This window comes from Telopea speciosissima, chromosome 2 (genome assembly GCF_018873765.1).
Source record: "Telopea speciosissima isolate NSW1024214 ecotype Mountain lineage chromosome 2, Tspe_v1, whole genome shotgun sequence".
Lineage (NCBI taxonomy): Eukaryota > Viridiplantae > Streptophyta > Magnoliopsida > Proteales > Proteaceae > Telopea > Telopea speciosissima.
The window spans coordinates 9557696-9572384 of NC_057917.1; the positions used below are offsets into that span (position 1 = coordinate 9557696).

Below are 14689 nucleotides of genomic sequence, written 5' to 3' on the forward strand. Positions count from 1 at the left end.
TTTCACTGTTTGTTTTAACGTAAAATGCAAGAAGACATTGAAAAAGGAAAATTTTATTTAAAAAAATATTTTCATATAAAATATCATTTGCACAGAAAATTTTACAACAGAACAAACAGAGCTGAGGGTTTAAAGGGATTCTTTTACCGGATTCCTTTGAAAACAAAACATTTACAATCAGAAATTTGAAGCCATGTGTACCTTCAGCAGTCAGTCTTGACCTACTGTATGTTCTACGTGCCTAAGAATGTGCTGTGGACACACGCCTACTGAATGGAACTAGGGAGAGAAATCGGTGGGGGGGGGGAGTTTGGGCATCAAACTTGCAAAACAGTGAAGTCACAATTCATGAATGCCATGTTTATGTCCATACTGAGTAGGATGTCAAGGAATGTAGAGCAGCATATCCACATATCAGTGAGACAGAGGGGATTTTAACTGGTAGCCAAAGTGGATACAGGATGGTGCATCAAGTGCAATTATAAGGAAAGGGTTCCGAGCCCTTTTCAAGCAAATGAAGAACAGTACATGTGCTAATGCTATTTGGCTATAGGAGGATGTAGGGACTGATTCTATTTCATGGCTGGTTCACATAAAAATTCAAGGATTCTGAACTACCACCCCAACTAGAATGATTTAAAAGATTCTAACTGGAACCCCTAACAGATGGGCAACGGGGATTCTTTATGAATATTATGCTTCGAAGCTTGATTTGAGCACTGAAGAATTTGCAGGAAGGAGAACGAACTCCTGGTTTTCTAGAACCTGAAGAACTTGGTTGAGAAAGAGAGTAGAAAATATTAACCATGGACAATGGAAACTTGTGACAGATCATTAGAAGAAGATCCAAGATGAAATTAACTCTGGACTTCATCAGAAGGCAAAATGAGAGTCCAACCTCATAAAATAGAGAGGGAGACAAGGACGTATATCAGGTATTCTCTGAGGAAAATTTGTACTCTGTAAATATCCATTGGATTATAAGACTCGGATATAAGGAAGAACAATTCAATGTAATAAGCGTATAAAGAATTTACCAAATGATGAAGTGTATAAAGAAGTAAATATCTAAAGCAACCATCACAAAATTACAATTAAAGTTGAAAATGGAGACAAAAAAATTATGCAGCAGATGGCTTTTAAAGAGCAGAAACAAGACTGGATCTACTTTCAAACATAACACTGCACATCAATAATGATAAACTCCAACCCCTTAACCAATAAAGCTTTCCAGGTTTTGGTATAAAAAATTGATCATGGATTGGTGAAATAGAACTTGAAATGGTATGACATGCAGGATAATACCATTGTTTTCCTAATCTGTAGCAGTTCTCTTGAACAGAACCATGTATAATTGATAAGAAACTCACCTCACTTAATCAATAATGCCTTCTATGTTTTCAACGCAAAAATGGGTTGTGGAGAGGAAACAGAGAGCTGCACCACTGTGTACCTAATCACTAGTCTTCCCCTTAAAAGTCATGAGACAGTGATCACGCAATTGAGCACCATATCCAAATACAGAAATTGTCAAAGAGTAAAATGAATATTCAAATCAATTAAGGCTGCCCAGACAATCAGTTTTTGTGGTCAAAACAGATAACATGTGAAGGAGAAGCCTCAAAAGGCCTGGTTAGATTGCAGAGTCTCCAATCCCACTGAGTGAATAAATAGCAGAAGAAGTGCTCAACAGCCCATGACCGCACAGTTATAGACGAACACCCCAACATGCTCCTTCACACCGAGCACCTTCCACTCCAAGGTCCCATTTTTGACCCCTGACTTTGGACACCAAGAGTTCAACACAATACCATCACCTTCAGGGCCCCTCTGTCCACCTACAACCAACAGTTCCTTGCCGCATGCTTTGAAAGCCAGGCCCCAACCATTTGAAGAATCAGCTCTCACAGGGAGTCTTCCCAAGACAGCCCAAGTGTTCTTCTCCTTATCATACTTTTTCACCATATTGGTTGAGTGCTCAACCGCATAGAGCTGGTTATCCACCACTGCCACAAGCGGAGGTGCCTGAGCCACCTTATTAACATTTGGGTACATTCCATCAATTTTCCTCCATTTCCTCGTCTCAAGGTTGTACTCTTCCCCACAAGTCAATGAGACCGTAGGACTTGACATCCCACCTATCACATAGAACTTCCCATCCATGAAGAAACCAGAGCACAACTTACGCGGGGAGTGCATGTTTGGTAACAGCTCCCAACTACCTGTCTCAGAATCGTAGAGCTCAGCAGATTCCAATATCTTTCCATTCTTATCACTTCCTCCTGCAACAATGGCAATCGAACCAAAGCTACTCGAACCGAACAAGCATCGAGGAAAGTTCATTCCCTGACACTTCCCCCAATTCCGACGAACCAAACTGTACTTCCAGGTGGCGAAATCCAACAACTCCCGGCCAAAAACCAGTAATTGACTGCCCACAGCTAATGACTCCTTGTCTGCATGATTGAAGCACTCATCACAAGGGATCTTGGGCAATCTCATCCATTTCTTTCTCATGGGGTCGAAAGCTTCCCACCCCCGTGGGTCACAGACCAAGTACACCCAGTGCTCGGCGATACCCATCTGCTTCCGCAATCCATAGAGGCAGCCACTTTGTATCAACGAATTGAATCTCCTGTTGAGGCAAGCAAGCGTAGTATAATCTGATCGGCATGCCCAGGAAAGGCAGGTCAGAGCAATGTCATCATGTAGACCAGGAATAAGAGAATCACATGACCCAGCAGCAACGCGGTGATTTTTACAGCGACCATCATAATCTCCTACCTCAGATCCCATCTCTAGGGCAACGTATCTTCCGTCTCCAACTAAATCAGAGCAAGATTTGTCCGCCAAGCACGGGAGATTGAAATCAAATAGTCTCTTCGACTCATCGGCTTGAAGATTCATATTGGCAAGTCTGCAGGGTACTAGCAGAAAGCATCACTCGGATGCAGAGCCGATTGATGACAGGTTAGGTATTGTCTCCTAGAGATGCTGAGAACAATAACAAAGGTTCCGGGCACAGGGACACCATAATTCACTATCTGTGCATCGATCTATCCAATAGACGCGCCAGCCAGCATCACGGAAAATTCCTCCTTTTCAATCTCTCCATCATTTTCCGCAGTTCAGATGTCAGATCGAATGGATTGGTGTGACCTGTGGGAAATATAACAAAGAGGAAAGGGATTTTCTGTCAAAGAAATCACTAGTTGTATCAACCACAGCGCAAACAGATCAAATCCAATCAGATCCCCCAGAAAGTTACCAGATTTCAGCTCTATCACCGGAACCTCCAGATCTTCCGCCGAAATCGGTTCTGCTCTCTAGCAGTGTTTTCGACTGGACTATCCAGAGAAATGAAAAACATGAATCCGTTGGAAGGAATTACAAAAACGATATCAAATGGATCCAAACGGAGATAATCGGCCAAATCTGATCAAAATTGAAGGCGTGCAGGAGATACTGACATTAACAGCAGATTTTCCCCCCGCGAAATCAGGGGATCGAGGGAGAAGGATTGATTTAAAGATAATGAAAACGAATCCAAATCGGACAACAGAGAACGGGATCTCCACCGAAATAATTGGAATCCGGAGAGATATATATCCGATTCTCCAACCAAAACTCGCCAGAAAACAATAATACAAATTGAGAGAGAGACTAACTAAAACAGAGAAATCAAGAACTGGAATCCAAACAAGAAAAAAACAAAAGTACATGGAACAATCAGAATTAGATAAAAATACCGAACGAAGGTGCCGTCAACTGCAAATCAGACACCTCGATCGGAGCGCTAACCGGAGAAAAGAAGAAGACTTCTCACCTGGAAAATAAACGCCGGATTCCGGCGGCTTATGGAGTTGGGAAGGGCATATAGGATGGTTTAGGAAACAGAGAATTGTTTGGAAGAGAAAGAAAGAAAGAAAGGATTAATAAAATAAGGATTTTAATCAAAGACTTATTAAGAGAAGAGAAGAGACGAGGAAATCTATTTGGGGTATTAAAGATAGATAGAAAAAGACATTTCGTTTATTACTCAATTCGCACCCTGGATCTTTGGCTTTCTCTCTCCTCCTCCATTTTTTCCATATTTATATATAAGGGATTAAGGGAATAGGGAATGTATCTCTCTCCCATCTTTTAATCTGTTTTACTGGTTTATCAGGTGCAAGTACTTACCTGAAAATTCTGTTTTACTTACTGGTTTCACCAAAACCGGTCTGGATCCTATGGAGCGAGTTAAGACGAACCCAGCCGGGCCGGGTTAAAACAATTCAGATAGATTAGGGTCCAGCTGTCAGAAATTCGATGGCTTGTAATAATGGAGAAAATTGCTACAACTCCCTTGTACTTATCTTATAATTAATTAAACTACCTTACTCCATTTTTATTTTTTTTTTAAATTCTCCAAAAAATAAATTCTCTCTTTTTACATAGTAATTCAAAATACCTAAATTACTCGTCCCCTCCAACCACTTGCTCTGATAGCCTCCATTCGAGGTTGGCCTCTTAGATTCCATTTGTGCGCCTAAGAGCATACGAGAATGGTTCTCTTACAAGAATCTGATCTAGATGTCCCCCCCCCCCTCACTCCACTCCCATGCTCTCAGTATCTCCTTGTGTTAGTTCGTATAGTCCTTGGTACCTCTATATACATCTATCTTGTATTTATATGTTGTGTATCTTTGATAATAATAGAGTTGATGAAAATTGACGATTGAGAGATACTACAAAGTACAAAGTGAAATTCCAATAGGAAGAATGTGGATTAGAAAAAGGAAAAGAACTTGTGATGAAGAAAGGTTTTCAAAAGAAGAGAGGGAGCGCAGGCGGAGCAGAAGGGCATTGACGAAGAGGAGCTACAAGAGGGGAATGGAGGAGGACCAAGGGTAATTTAGGAATATTTTAAATTTCAAGAGAGAAAAAGAGGTGAAATTTTGCTTTTATAGATGAGTAGAAAAAAAGGTTGGAATAGAGGAGTTTGAATAAATATAGGATCCATGCCAATACCACATTGATTCAATTTTGAAGATAGACCGATACCCAAGCCATACCATGCAATAAAACCGTGGAGTTAACAAAGCCAACCAAACGAACTAAGTCAATAGAGCGGTGATTCATATGATTATGTTAGTGGAGAATAATTATCACCTCCAATTCGTCGTTACGTCCAATTCTTTTAATCCACCCTTAAGTGGTGTTTTTTAGTAAGGGGTAGGATGGTCATTTCCACCCTTATGTGAGGAATTGAAGAAATTGGAGGGGGCAGCTAATTGAGGGAATAACGATTCTTCAGTGGATCGTCTTACTCAACTGAGCTGCTCACGAAGAAAAGGGAAAAGTCTGAGACTCAGAGTAGTACTAAACTAAACGTACGAAAATATCTAAATGAAGGGTGAGTCAACTATATTTGACAGAGTCAAGAGACTTAAGACTCAAGGCGGCGGCTATCGTAAGTTCGTTCTGTTAAGTAAAGTAATAGTAGTAGTACAAGTACTTTTCCTAGTTGGGAATTGAGCCATTTGGTGCTGTGGTCCCCCACATGGGGCGTAGGATTGGAATCTTTTGTACTCGTAGAAAAAAAAAGTTAAAATAAAGAGAACCAAAAAAGAACTCAAAAATATATTCCAAGATTGGAGATTCTAATCCAACAGTACATTAGCTGTCCTGTGGTAAATAAAAAAAATTCTAATCTGATGTACTGCATCAGGTTTGAGTTTTTATTTACTTTTATTTATTTTGTTAGTTAGTGGGTAAATACGATACTAAATGTCACGAATTCAAGGGTGGCACGTGGGAGGTTCTTTTATGTCGCAGGAAAGCAAAAGCAGTTGAGAGACCAAGGCACCTTGATGGCCGTGTGAATATAACAAGTGGCAAAGCTTAGATTTTAAGAATTTAACATTGGTTGGTTCCTTGTCGCCGAAAGATGAATGCTTTCCTCCTCTTTATTTGAATAGGGTTTCTCCTTGGGAATAGGGAGCTTGGGAATTATCCTACAACACTAGGAAGGAGAAGGGGGAGGGAGGGTTTCCCATGACGCCAGTGTATGGAGCCGCTATTAATCGATTTGGTTCGATTTAAATCATTTAATTAAACAGTCACAATCTTGAAATTATAATCGAATCATTTATTAATTAGTTTCACTGTTTCGATTTTAAACTGTTTGATTTGGTTTTGATAAACAGTTATCGTTTGATTTTGGCACATTTATGTATATTTAAAAATGTTAAACGGTTTATTCGATTAAATGGTCTAATTCAATTTAAAGCATTTAATTAAATGGCCTCCATCTTGAAATCATAACCGAACCATTTATTAAACAGTTTCATGGTTTCGATTTAAATGGTTCGGTTTGGTCAAAAGTGGAAACAGATGATACAGATTTTAAACTTGTAGATTTAAAAAAAAAATGGAACAAAAAATGACAATATACTCATATAAATTAAGGAATTATTACCTAGATATTTGCATCTTATGTTCCATAACAATTATAACAATGTGATTTGGCTATAGTGTTGTTCATTGTTGTTAACACAGGCAACACAGTCCCGGAGTGATGCATGTTCAAATGGAGTTAGGAGCATGGTTTGAGGTATCGGATCGGATCAGCCAATATTGGCCGGATCATATCGGTATCGGTCGAGGCCGATCCCGATATTTGACTGATACAACAAGGTTTGATTGGATCGTTGATTGGATCGCCCAACTTGGTTGGATCGGCCGATCCAATCCTTGACCGATCCAATTGAATATTTTTTTATTTTTTCAAAGTTTTTTAGTTTTTTATATTATCTTGACCGATACCAACCGATTTTGACCGATCCGATCCCGAGATCACAACACCCACCAACTATGGCCGATACATGATCCGATCCATAAAAAAACGATTTTGGGGGATTTTTTGACCGATTTGGACCAATCCGATCCCGATCCGGAAAGGTTTCGGCCATGACCGATCCCGAGTGCGATACCTAGATTTGAACCTTGGTTAGGAGTCATTGCTTTAGAAACTCTTTTCAACATATGTATCATTTTATATCTCAACTTCAGGGTGTGTATTAAACATGAGTTAAAAGTGATAGCTTGAGAAGTGTAGCCTTTTGAGTAAGCTTATTTTGGTAGAAAATGGACGTGAGTGCCTCATGGATGATGGATTACACTAGTCCAGAATTCATGGATGGAAAATAGGCCAAACTGCCCTACAAGTCATAGACAGGGCCCTCCTTGCCAGGGAATCAACTATGCTATTAAAATCACTTGGAACAAAAGAAAAATTACATGACTCAAAATAGGATTATAAATGCAAGATATCCTCAAGGATGGACTTAACAATAAGCAGTGCTGATGCTATTCCCCGTTGAAGATACTCAATTATCTCCTTGTTATCTCCTTCCACAATGAGTTGCATAATATCCTCAGAAATAGCTTCTAACAATAAAGACTGATTTGCTAATGCTTCTCCCACCATTGGATTCGAGAAAGCAACATGATCTGAAATGGCGAAATGAGGACGATCAAGATGGTCTTGACATATAAAACCAATTCCTCCTTGCATTGAATCAGAAAGGAAACTGGCATCACAGTTAAGTTTGTAGACATGAGGAGGTGGCGGCTCCCAAAGAGGCTGAGGATTATGAACAAAATGATCATCAACTGGAGCATGGGAACATGGAGGAGGTATAGCAACTTGATGATACTCATGAAAACAACTTTCCGCCATTTAGATGACTTTCAACGGAGTCCAATTCTTTTGTCTGAAGAGAAAGTCGTTCCGAGCTAACCAAATCTTCCAACAGATGAACGAACACAGAGACATGAGCTCGCCACTCTTCTATTTCCCTTCTGAGGCCAAAACAGACCACCCGGGTCGATTGAAGTTCAATAGAGAGAGATATGATCAGTTAAGTAAGTCATTGTTCAACACGTTTGAGGTTTAAAAATGGCGGAAAAAAAAAACCATAAATGTGTTTTAAACACGTTTAAAATAGGAGTGCTTGACATTTGCCCTATTTTCCTATATTGTTGGAAAACAAATGACAAAACGCATTTACAACGTTAAAAAATGGAAACGAAATTTTAAATGCGTTTTTACTAACTATGGTCCAAAATATAGTATCATTTCCATGGTTCTACATGATTTAAAGAAGAGCGATAGTATGCATCCCATGGTCATTATATGAGAGAGTGTATGATATAATCTATACTCCGGTGTCGTATATTTTTTATTGTTTCTCTCTCACTCTCGTCTTATCATGTGGGCATGATGTGGATTTACCTGGGAGATTCTCCCCACATTGGCATCATGGGGAGCCCTCTCCCTTGACTAAATTTAAGATGAAATTTCATGTATGGCCAATCCAAAATTCAAAACAGTTTTTACATATTTAATAATTGAGAATTGCTACATCACCCTTCCACATAATACAAATAATTGTGTGGACCACATGATCTTTTTTATTTTGTGGAGAATAAAATAATTTTTGCCAAAAAAAAAAATAAAAATCCATAATGAATTATATATTGAAGTTTCAACTTTCATGCTGCGCATACCTTGCTACCTCCAAAAAAAATGTACGCATTCCCATTTTGGCAAGAGCAAAAATTTCTTCACAATACATACGCATTATGCTAATCAAAATTAAATAAGATAAGATAATTAAGTAAAATAAAGCAAAAAAATTTCCACGACGCCAGATTGCAAATTCTCTCACATGATTTTTTTTTATTATTTTCACTCATGCTCCGAATATGTAGGTCCCATGTACATGATATTTTTTTCAAGACAACCATTGGTCAGACATGTAGATTCCTCCCCACACTAGCTACATGGGAAACACTCTCCTATAATGATTAATAAAAACAACAAGAAATCATCTAATGATATTGTGCAAATAAATCATTAGTAATAAATTATGACTACGTTCAATTCTTTACAATATTGTTATAGTCAATTATTTTAATTTTATATTATTGAAAAAATATTTTAATTTTATATTTCATTTTTTTTCTACTTAACACCAACAAGTTGTTTAAACATGAATTTAAAATCAACAGCTTGTAAGATGATTCCAATGGAAATACTATAATGACAAAAAGTCAATATTTATCATATTAGGACTATAAAAAGTCAATAATATGAGGTCAGATGGTTGAGATAGATAAGCTATGAAATTTGATGAATCCCCACATAAGTCTTCCACCTCACAATCGATCCACCCTCCCCCTCCCCCTCCCCCGAAAAAATAAAATGAGGCAGGAGTAAATCATTCGTCAACAACAGTGTAAGGATGCTTTCACACGTTCTTTCACATCTTGACCATGTGGGTCTCGCATTGATACTCTCTTTCTTCCCTGACCATATAAATCATCTATTGAATGAAATTGTTTCACACTATACTAGATGGAAGTCAATGTCATCTCCCTCTCTCTTCTTTTTTTTTTGGAAGGAGAATGAGAAGAACCCACGTCAACAGTGTAGGGATGCTTTCACATGCCCTTTCACATTTTGACCATGTGGATCTCGCATTGACATTCTCTTTCATCTCTAGCCATATGAGTCCTCTATAGATGGGTGGAGGATTCATCATACAATGTCGGCATGGAAAATCCTCTCCATTTTTCTTTTTGTCTAGAAACCTTAGAGGCTTTATTTATTAATACTTGAGAACATTCTTCTCCCCATCACCCATAGATTGAAGAAAGTGAATCTACAACTTCAATAATGTAACTATTTTCTGGACCCTTAACAAACTTGACCTGCAAAACCCTGCATGATCAAATAGGAGAATGAAACCAGTTTTATTTGGCCTATTGGCCATTGACCACATGGCCAAACTGTACTGAAGATGACAGATAACAAACTTGGACATGAAACTTTGAATCCAAAAAAGATGGGAAGATCAACCAAGGCCACCCATCCATAGAACCTGCACCAAAGAATCTCATCCCTCTTACTATGGAATATTTCAGGACATGTTTCAGAATATTGTATCTGTTACATTTCTATTGGTTAAAGCATATATTGATTCTTCTTCCTGGTTACTTTTCTTTTATTCCTTGACAAAGTTTATATCAATATTCTTGTTACTTCCCTGCCATTGTATATTATATCTTGGGTTTCATTGAAAAAGTTCGAAAGCATTATTGAATGGAGAAAGTTTTCCTCTACCCACGAATCTATCGTCATTATTCCTTCCCCCTCCTAATTTGTTGGAGGTTCGAAATGCCTATCATTGTACCTCACACCTATGGGAACACATTGATGGTAATCGGTGAAGAAATTTCTCCTTCACCATGGCTTAAGGATAATTTTGGTCCTTATTTGATTGTGGGCTAGAAAGGGAAAAGAAGACCCATTTAGAGATGTAGAACCTCATGTTCTATAAAATTGGTTAAACACCTTCTAGCAGTGATTTGCTTCACACTTTCACAGTTGATGCTACTTTGGAAAGGAGTGCCAAGGTCACATGGTACTATTGGTGGTTGGAATGCTTACCAATTGAAGTAAGTTTTCAACCATGTGATATTGTTTAATGGGGTTCAAATTCAGTTGACATACAATCGCAGGAATTTTTGAACCCACACTTAAGCTAGCTCAATGGATTTTTTTCCTTTTGATAGAGGGACATCATATGCTAACAGATGCAGGTTGTTTACGAACTTCTGATAATATGGAAGCGGATCTTCTTGGACTCTTCTATGGGTGGCAGACGGCAAGAAAAGAATCAATCCAGTTGAAGAGCATATGGACTACCAACAAGCGACTATATGATCTGCTTTCTTTTCCTTTTTCTCTCCCCATCCCGTGGACTTCGATAAGTGTTTATTGTGACTTAATAGACCAATTCCTGAACTCTTCTAGGATAGGTATATATAATTTAACTCTAACACCCCACAAACAATGCTCGGGACGGATCACTTAAGTTTGTACTTTGTCTTGCTTTTTAATATATTTTTCTTTTTTATCCAAAAACATATATATATTCAGTTGACATACAAACTAAATCATCGTCTAATCATGGGTATATTTTCTGCTCAATATAATTGATCTAAACTCACGCACATTCAAAGACAGAGAATAACGTGGTTCGGCCATTGTAGCCTACTCCACAGTGATAAACCCCTGTTTTCACTTAGCTTCTTGGGGTGAGTTTATTATGTTTAAATAGGATATACAACAGAGTCCAATATTGATTTGGTCACTACAATCACGCTTCTTGTGAATCACTAATTGATCTCCCACTATAGAGGAGTTATTTCCTTCCATACTAAGGAAACCACTACTTGCCATCTTAGTCTTATCTTCACAACTAGGCATCCTCATCGGATCATCACAGCCTGGTGTCTTGATCTGATGAACAATAATTTATTCATGTGATATTTTAACGCTTAAACTTTCACCCACACTGAAGAGAGAATCTCTTAATCCATGTCTTTTGATGGTTAGATGGGACTCCAAGAATGTGCCAAAGGCATTTCAGACTTAGTATAATAGATCGAGGGCAAATGGAATCATGACACCTCAATGGTTAGATTCGTTTCACCCAAGATAAAGAAAAAAAATTTACTTTAAAAAAAATCATTTTATATTGGATACTATTTGCAAATATAGGACTTTGAAATAGGCATGGGGAAAGCTTTGTACATTACATATGGTTGAAATAGGATCTTAAATTCAACCCGTGTCACAGAGAACATTCTTCCAACAAAATATCATTAAGTTGGCATTTGATTATTCAAAATATCTCCTATTGTTCAGAGGTTCAGTCAGAAAATTTTATTTAAAAAACAAATCCGTTATTGTCAAATTCATTATAACCAATCAACTGTAATTACACCAAACAAAACCTAAAATATAAAAATTTACAATTGAAGACTGAATTATCAACAGACATGATTCTTGTTCAACAGGCATCTTCTAAACTTGTGGATCTTAAATCTTACATGTGGTAGAGAATCTACCAGGTGTTCCTTATAAAGTCAATTGGGTTACTTTTTCAATCCCTCCCTGTCACCTCCATAGCAACTTTATTTCATCTTTAAGGTCAGAGTTGTGATTAAGATCATGATAATTTGAACACCAGCTCACAGCATGTGATTATCAAGGGAAGATTCCAAGACATTAGTGGGAGATAGAAACAAGATTTGATGTGGACTTTATAGAACTTGTGATCAAAGGTTGGTTACCCAACCCATATATATGAATAAAATTAATCACTAGTCATTTATTAGAAAAAATCCCCTTAAACTACTTATTCAATGGTGGGGAGGACTTGGGTAGGCATTCTCAGGTGTTGAGACGTATTTTCAAATCCTTTCAGCCGTTGAATAGGTGATTGGAGAAGAATTGGACACCCAATTAGTTGGAGAGGATTGAGATCCGTCACTTATCACGCTCTCTTTGAACAAATGCCCACTTAAACTTAATGAAGATAAATTCCTTTCCAATTTCCCCAGTTAGATTGGATAGATTCTCAATTCTTATTCACAACAAGAAGTGGGAACTAGATGCCCTTGTGGCTCAAAGAGCATTTTTGAAAACAAGGGTCCTAATTAATTGAGAGATTTCATTGAAAATTAACTCTCAATTCCAGGCAGCACAACAGAGACTCTTAACGGTTAGATCAGTAGGCATTGGGAGGGACTGGATCTATGATATCCCACATAAGGGTGTCAATTTGGGATCGGAACCGACTCGTTCTATTACGAAATGGGATGGGTTTTTTCACGGTTCCAGAGCTGAAAAATCAATAAAGAACCGATTGGAATTGGAACGTTTAAAACCCATTTAAGATGCATATTTAAACTTAGTTAATACTTAATAGTTATAACTTATAAGTGTTATGGCGTAATTTACCAAGAAAAATAAAGGAGGTTGTTTGATTATTTGTAGATTTACGAACCTTTTAGTTATTTGAGTGTTCTGGGTGCCAAGAACCGAACCGTCCCATTAGTAAACGGAACCAAATCCTAATTTTGGAATCATTTAATAAACAGGACGCTCTGTGATTGGCCTCTTAAGACCAATTAAGAACTATTTCAATTACCGAAAACCGTCCCGATTGACACCCCTAATTCCCACACAGCCAGACCCCTTAAAGATCTCAGCATAACCAAAGAGGTAGAAGTGGTGTAACTTGAGATAACACAACCCAAAATGTCCACTTGGATGGAATTATGAAATTTGGCAAGGAAGTTTCAGATTGGTTTGTGCACCATTTTCCCATGTAGAGTGTAAACTAGGAGATACCAACTCCATTGGCAGTATGGTCCCCTCTTTTACTATTTTCCAAATCTAGAGCCACCAAGTCCTTTGGCTGGACCACTAAGGAGGGCTCAATCAAGTCTCTCTTTTTCTTTCTCTAATTCTTTAGTGCATGATAGTATAGTACAGAGATCTTCTGGCAATTCAGATAAAAGGAATGAATTTCTTTTGTCTTTTTAGTTGAGGGAATAATGCCTCTTACAAAATTGATTACCATCACTTAAACCTTATAAACAAGAGGCAAGAGAGTTGAATATATACTCTAGGGTGGATCCAGGTCTAAACTTGTGATGCTGGTGACTCTATGATTTGCTTTGGGGCTATTCCACCATCACCATTGTCTTTAGATGCTTCATATGATACCATAAACTTAGTTGTCAATTTAGAATCGAAATTGAAATTAAACTAGTCGTTTAAAATCAAACTGAATCGAATCAAAATAAATTGATCCGATTTTGATTTCAAGAGTGACACACTTAGTTGTGCCATGTGGACGGATGATATGATAGATATCTAGAAAATTGTCTAGATTGGTCACGTGTTGAACATTACCCTCCAGATATGTTCATACCATCCAATCTTGGAATTTTCTATTCTTTTTTATATTGGCATTGGACTCTGTTTGTTCCCATGTAAAAAGGTAGGAAAAGGAATTTTACCATAAAATAAGACCTGCTGTTCATTTTAAAGTAAAATAAAAAATAAAAGGTAAAAGTTACGCACTGGGATGGTGTGCAAAACCAAATTACACACCCTCTCACATACTACTGTTCACCTTGAATAGTAAAATATCATGAGTAAATGCGCACCCTATTGTAATATTCGACTTTGGAAAACCTCCTTCGTCTGAATTAGTATATAGGCATTAAGAAACCCTTGCCCCAAAATAAATGCACTGAACATTTTTCATGGAGAAAGTTTTCGTCTAAAATATCATTTGTACAAAAAAATTTACAACAAAACAAACAGGCCTCGACAAATTATGTTTGGCACAAAATACTGTGTACCAAAACTTGATATAACTTGGTGTACCGGTCTACATAACCTGTCTCTTTTTTCAAAACTAACTTTTTCATTTCTGGTCTGACGTTCTTTTTGTGTGTGCTAACTTTTTCAAAACTACCCCTGCATGCACAAGGGCAAATGAGAGCGTGCAAGTTGGCATGTTGGTGGGCAAGATTTCCACCTTTCATGAAGGGTGGGGGTGAAATCGGGCAGTCATTTCACCCCCTCTATGTCTGGACATGGTAGTACACTCCCCCCACAAAGACCTTTTCTCCTTCATTTATATTTGAAAAACAGAAAAAAAATATATAATAAGATAAGAGAAATAAAGTAATCAATGACACAGTTTCTCCAATCGTTATCACCTTCAATTCCTGCCCGTTCCAATTCCCTCCAATTCCTCACATAGGAGCG

At 37.8% G+C, this 14689-nt stretch overlaps 1 protein-coding gene and 1 long non-coding RNA gene across 2 annotated transcripts in view; one reads left to right on the forward strand and one right to left on the reverse strand.

The window, feature by feature from the left end:
• LOC122650259 overlaps positions 1–14689 on the forward strand; it is a 17406-nt gene continuing 2717 nt past the window's right edge. Inside the window, exons 1-2 of the long non-coding RNA XR_006331403.1 lie at positions 1–11; positions 7129–7137. This is a non-coding gene — a long non-coding RNA (uncharacterized LOC122650259). The remainder of the gene's footprint in view (positions 12–7128; positions 7138–14689) is intronic.
• Positions 1379–3063, reverse strand: LOC122650254 (F-box/kelch-repeat protein At5g60570-like). Its single transcript, XM_043843615.1, has one exon. It carries the CDS (start codon positions 2905–2907, stop codon positions 1687–1689), a length of 1221 nt encoding a protein of 406 aa, XP_043699550.1. The 5' UTR covers positions 2908–3063; the 3' UTR covers positions 1379–1686.

Excerpts from the sequence above, each read along its gene's own strand:
- LOC122650254 (XM_043843615.1), bottom strand. The coding sequence starts at position 2,907 with ATGAATCTTCAAGCCGATGAGTCGAAGAGACTATTTGATTTCAATCTC.